The sequence below is a fragment of the Pezoporus occidentalis genome, unplaced genomic scaffold (genome assembly GCF_034315485.1).
Source record: "Pezoporus occidentalis ecotype Australia unplaced genomic scaffold, CSIRO_AGI_Poc_V1 ctg8, whole genome shotgun sequence".
NCBI classification, from domain to species: domain Eukaryota; kingdom Metazoa; phylum Chordata; class Aves; order Psittaciformes; family Psittacidae; genus Pezoporus; species Pezoporus occidentalis.
Window position 1 is genome coordinate 4847502 of NW_026916158.1, and position 6000 is coordinate 4853501.

Below are 6000 nucleotides of genomic sequence, written 5' to 3' on the forward strand. Positions count from 1 at the left end.
TTATAAAGTTCCCACTAATTTTAGTGGACCCTTGTGTGTTTTACACTCACAAGGGCTTAACCATAACTATTCATGCCAATGAATACCTACCCAATCTATAAAATAAGCCCTGAAATTTCTGTTGCTTTGCAGTAAACCTCATTTTTATTTTCTTTATCTAAAGACCCTGTAATGCTTCATTGAAAATCTACCAGTTCTTAACAAGGAGCAAAAGAGTATTTTAAATATTTCTGAGAGCTATCCTTAAGAAGTCAGTATTTGCCTCCACTGATCACAAAGACTTTTTTATTTCCCTCCCCTCCAACTTGCTTAAATCTGTTACAAAACTGGGAAAGAATTATTGACTAGAAACTGTGGGAATTGGGTGGTACTGGTTGACAAATGTTGACTTTTTAACGGCTTCCCTTGTGTGATTAATGTTTATAAATAGTTTACACTAGTCAGAAGAAATTAACAAAGTACACCAAAGGACTGCAGTGTTTTTGTTGTACTTGATATCTTACTCATTAATCCATAATCTTCTTTTTTCTGTGACTGGTCTTCCAGTCCATGTGTGAGTGAATGAAGTTCTACAGTAATACTTTTTACCCACTGACTTTAGGAGGAAAAAATAAAATAATTAATTGCACACTGTAGTATTGCAGAGTTCTATCTTAATAATCATTCTTAGAAAAATCCCTCTTTTGAGTTTCTGTTAAACTATTAATAAACAGAAGAACTCTGTCGAATCAAATCCATGCAAATCTTTCAAGCTTTGAACAGCAGGTGAAAGCCACATGAACACTTCTTTAAAAAGTATGTCTGCTCTGAAAAGTGTGAGTGCTATTACCGTTTAATGTCCCTCTGATCCAAATCAAACGGATCAATTTAAAAATAGACTTTTTTTTCTCCAAACATTTTTTCTAGCTTTGAAAAGCTCAACCTGCAGTCAGAAAATCGCATTAAATTTTTTATGGGTCCTACAAAAAAAACACATACAGTTCTTCAAAGCTAATATAGCGCTAGCTTTAAAAATTCTGAAAGGGAATCTTAATTGACATTTCTGTAGGTAAGATGTGAATAGCTAGATAATTACGTTAGCGCTGCAGAGAAAAGCAGGCTAATGAGCAGGGGCAATCAGAAACTACTCTGTGATTGTGTTTCAGTGTACCTCAAGAACAGGTTGGCTGGATGCAGTAGTCATGGTTCTGTGGCTTTTCAGGCAGCATCATGCTTGAACAAAAGAAGATTGATTCCTGAAGAGTCAGTGGAGAAAATGACTTTGACTTCAGCAAAGCTTTGGAGAGTTGTTTGTTCTCCAGGAAACTTTCTTTTTACAAAGATGGCATAGGAAATTGAGTTTGCCTGTTGTTCCTGTGTGCAAAATTCAGTTGCGTATATGCAGGAAGGCAGGATTTGTCTTTGGGTGTTGTCAAACCTCAGCTTGCCCGAGACAAATATGCAAAGGATTCACTTTTCCCATTTCCTCCTAGTCAGAGCACATTTCACCTTATGTTTTGGCAGTGTTACATTATCGGAACACAAGTGACCTAGAAATTTCATGAACTTTATTGTTCATTAAACGTTAATGAATTCTAATTTAAGGTCATCTGTGGGATTTAGAGGCAAGATATACCTTGTGTCTTTCCAGCCAGGTGGTGGGTACCTGTGTCTTCATAGGCTGTCCTAACAAGAGCTGCCTTCTTCCAAGTGCACTGTGCCCATTTGCATTTATTGTGGATTGGGCCTGGAGTAATGGCAGCTTTTCCACTTAAAATGCTTTGGTAAAATACTCATCTGGTGAACTTTGGATAGTTCCATATATTTTTGCAACTGAAAGGGAACCTCACCAGCTTGCAGGAGCTGAAGAGCTGTTCACTTGAATTGTGAAAACCAGAGCCTGAACATGCAGGCTTTACATGTTCAAAGTATTTGCATTGACGTAAGTGGAAGAGCTCCAATAAGTAAGGATTATTCAGATGAATAAGGCTTGTTTGGTCAGATTAGAATCAGGTGAACATAAGCCACAAATATCACACCCTCTATCTAAATTTAGCAGCTTCTGCAGTATGTAAAAGCTCCATAGAGATGCACGTATTTGTTAAGAACAAAGTCTTGTCCCACCACAGTTGGTGTCCTTAACTGGATTTTACTAATGTCTGTTCTTTTCTGGCATCCATGCTGCTGCTTTTCTCCTTCACCCCTCCCTGACTTCTTACCTGGCAGCATTCCCAAGAGTAGGGGCTGCTCTGTCGCATGAAAATAAGCAACTGCAAATGCAAATCTACATCTGGCCTGCACAAATGAAACTGAGAGCCTTCCTCAGCACGATACTAGTACTAAAAACATAGCATCTCCTTTTCTACATAATCAGCAAATTTTGCCTACAAAATGCTTTTAGTTGGGGTTAGTCATTATTCATCCTGTGCAAGAAAAGTGTGTATTTCTACTCCTTGTATTTTGAGGAAATTAGGTTAAATGTTGCCACATTATTAATCTTTTCTTATATATATATATATAAGAATATATATATATAAGATATATATATTATATATATATAATATATATATATATAAGATATATATATCTTTTCTGTACGTCCTACTTGCTGTGTTAAAATAATGAATACTTTATGGCTGACATACAGAATAATCATATTTGGTAGCATTCTGCCTATTTTGTAACCCCTGTCTAGTTTGTAACCCCATCCCAGAATGTAAATAGTGATAATAGCAGGCTTTTAAACACCACCAAGCAGTAAGATTTCCCTGCACTGAAGAGCATCCCTGAAAGTCAAGATTTTGTTGTTTGTTTGTGTGGATAGAGGAGTTATTAAAATAGCAGAAATAGCTGCATGTTTAAACCAGCAAGCATTAAATAAATAAACTTGGTCCTTTCCAGCCCAACCATTCTAGGAGTCTGCGGTTAAAGATGTGTAAATTGTCACTGAACCGACAAGCAACAATTGCTTAAGATATGTTGGCGATGAAATAAATGTGATTAGCAGCTCCTCTGTGATGTTTTAAGCACAAACCTTTTCTCCTTCTCCAACCTAGGACGTTGGGTGGCAACTCTCCAGTAACCTCTCCATCAGCTGAACCAGCTTTGTCACATGTCTTGTCTCCAGCTGCTGTTACCTCTCCAGACCTCTATCCTGAAACCTGGATTAGTATGGATCCATCTCAGGACTTCATCCAAGTGCCTGTTCTGAAGGAAGATAAAAGCTATAGAACCATTTATAACCTGTTTCACAAGACTGTGCCAGAGACCAAATATAAAATTTTGAAAATACTGAGAGTGCAGAATCAGTTTCTTTGGGAAAAATATAAAAGGTAAGATAATGCAAATACCATTCTTTTACCACAGTGGAAAAATACCTTAAAATAATGCAATTTGGGCTGAAAAATAGACATTGATTGCTAAGTAGAATACATAAACTCCAGATTTGCTGAAGAAACGGAGCATCTTCAGTTGAACAACTGTATCTGGAAAATATCCTGAGGTTTAATATTATACTATCTACTGATAACCTCTGTAAAATGTATCTTCACAGAAACTTCAAAAGAAGTCTTGGATATCTTGCTGAAAAATCTTTACGTTCATTTTCAAGCCAAATTAGGAGGCATTTTTTTCATCAGGTCATCTCTACATTTAAGATAACCATTAGTGGCATGGCTCCCAGATCATGGTGACCCAGGACCTTGCAGTGGCCTTGCAAAGATGAAATCCTGTGTCTGTCAGTTCCATTCAAACCAGAGATGTTGTGTCTGAAAATTACTGTCTATTGACCTCTTCATAACTGATGAGAAATTAGATTTGGGGATTCTCTCCCTTTTCAGGGAAGGTAGAGTCTCAGGAGTAAGTCGAGGGCTGGGCTGCGTGAGCAAAGACTGACTTCCTTACAGTGTTCCTGCTGCTCTAGAGCATCTTCACCCAGCCTGTCTCTCAGTAATTCCTCACTGTGGCCTCTTCTGAAGCTGTAGTGGGATTTAATTCTTGCACAGCCCTTGTTTTCACTTGAAGGAAGATTTCCTTCTGCATCTGAGGTGAAATACAGGCAAAGATAAGCAGGCACTTCTCAAGCTGCTTTGCCTTTGCTGCTCTGCATGTGGGAGACCTCTGGCTCCTGCAGTATGAGCTCAGGTCCTTTAAAACATACCTATTTCACACAAAAGCCTTATTTGAAAGTGGAAGACCTGCTCTGCCGGCCATATGGAAATGTTTTCGTATCTCCTCTTGCAGCTCTGCTATTGCAGAGGATAATACTGATACTTCAAGAGCTGGAGTGGAAACTGTGTTTCCCTTGCACATCTGCAGTGAATACTAATCTTCACTTTCCATTTTCTATTCCAGGAAAAAGGAATACATGTCAAAAAAAATGACTGGGCTTGACAGGATAATGAACGAAAGGCATTTGTTCCATGGCACCTCCCAGGACGTGGTGGATGGAATCTGCAAGCACAACTTCGACCCGCGTGTCTGTGGGAAGCATGCCACCATGTTTGGACAAGGCAGTTACTTTGCCAGAAAGGCAAGCTATTCCCATAACTTTTCCAAAAGGTCACCCAGAGGAGTTCATTACATGTTCTTGGCGAAAGTACTGACGGGAAGGTACACGGTAGGCAACCACACCATGAGGAGACCTCCACCAGTGAACCCCGGCAGCATTACCAGTGACCTCTATGACTCTTGTGTGGACAATTTCTTTGAGCCTCAGATTTTTGTCATTTTTAATGATGATCAGAGCTACCCTTATTTTATTATCCAATATGAAGAAGTTAGCAACACTGTCTCCATTTGAAAACTTGAGCTGCTGAAGTATTTGTTTTCTGGCATCGGTAGCAGTTTTTGTGGGGAAAGAAAATTTGGACATTGCAGAACTGACTAAATGACTTGCTTGGAAGGAACTAAATCTCAAAATGCAGAAAAGGAGGTGACCAATTGTGCACTTGCTGTTGGATTATGTATGTGCAAATTGTAAATATTTTTCCATTGTTTATAGTTGAAAATCTGTGCCTTTTGTTATAAAACACCGTTTATTTATGTTAGTAAATATTCATGTTTAAAAGTGTGTGTGTGTGTGTACACAATTTCAGTTGTGTTATGTGCATATTAGAGCGGCTATGGTATAGCATGTGGCCATTATGTGACCATAAGGATGGCCATTTTTAGGTATCAGGACCAGATAATTTTCATCCCAAATATATTAAACAAGAGATTCTCCCGACCGCTACTTTTTATTACTGTATTTCAGAAAGATTGGGAGAGATTACAAAACTAATATCCTGCTCATACTTTGGATTATTAAACAGGACAGCACAGATAAATCCATCATTCTCTAAAATCAGCCCTATGATAAATGGCATGCTGTCCATGAGGAGGGGTTGGAGCCCGACGGCTTCCTGGCAGCTGCTGGGATGTGCAGTTTATCAGGGGAGGGGAAGGGCACCTGGGCAGCTGCCAAAAGCCAGCAGGTCTGTGCTGTTGAACCCACACGTGACTGGGCATGTGCTGCTGGTCCCCATTGCTGTCAGACATCCCCAGTTCACAGAGGGTACCTCTGGGGAACAGGTTTCCTGGGAAAGAGACCCCAAACAGTCTAGTTTTGATGAGGTTTTAAATGTGATCAAGGATGGAAATTTGTGTTAAGGTCACCTAATGAGGCTGATATTAAATGAATTTAAAAATGCTGCATTAAAATAATTGTCAGCACATAATCCTCTTTTAATCAGGGTATTTTTTGTGTTTTCCAGGCAGCTATTCTCAGCTCAGCGATCTTCAGTGGGATGGAAAAGACAGAAAGTAGTGACTGATGTTTGCAGCTGGCCCAAGCCAGCTGTGGTAGGTGGTAGAACAGGCAGGTTGCTCATTCCCAGCTCCCATGTTGCTTGGGAAGACAAGCTTTTGTGACCAGCACATCTGTGAATGTGCTGTGGGGCAAGTTTTAACATATTGGTATCTCGAAGGGCAAAAGGGGGACCGTGTGTCCTTTCAGAGCAGGAGCTCATACCTGGGTGAGGT

General features: G+C 39.5%; 1 protein-coding gene across 4 annotated transcripts in view; it reads left to right on the forward strand.

Moving 5' to 3' along the window:
- The window catches only part of TIPARP (TCDD inducible poly(ADP-ribose) polymerase), a 40250-nt gene extending 35200 nt beyond the window's left edge, over nt 1–5050 (forward strand). For all 4 annotated transcript variants that reach the window (XM_062603258.1, XM_062603260.1, XM_062603259.1 and 1 more), the window contains 2 exons: nt 3036–3311; nt 4333–5050. In XM_062603258.1, coding sequence (XP_062459242.1) covers nt 3036–3311; nt 4333–4780 — 724 coding nt within the window. In that variant the 3' untranslated portion in view covers nt 4781–5050. The remainder of the gene's footprint in view (nt 1–3035; nt 3312–4332) is intronic.
- Nucleotides 5051–6000: the final 950 nt, after the last annotated feature.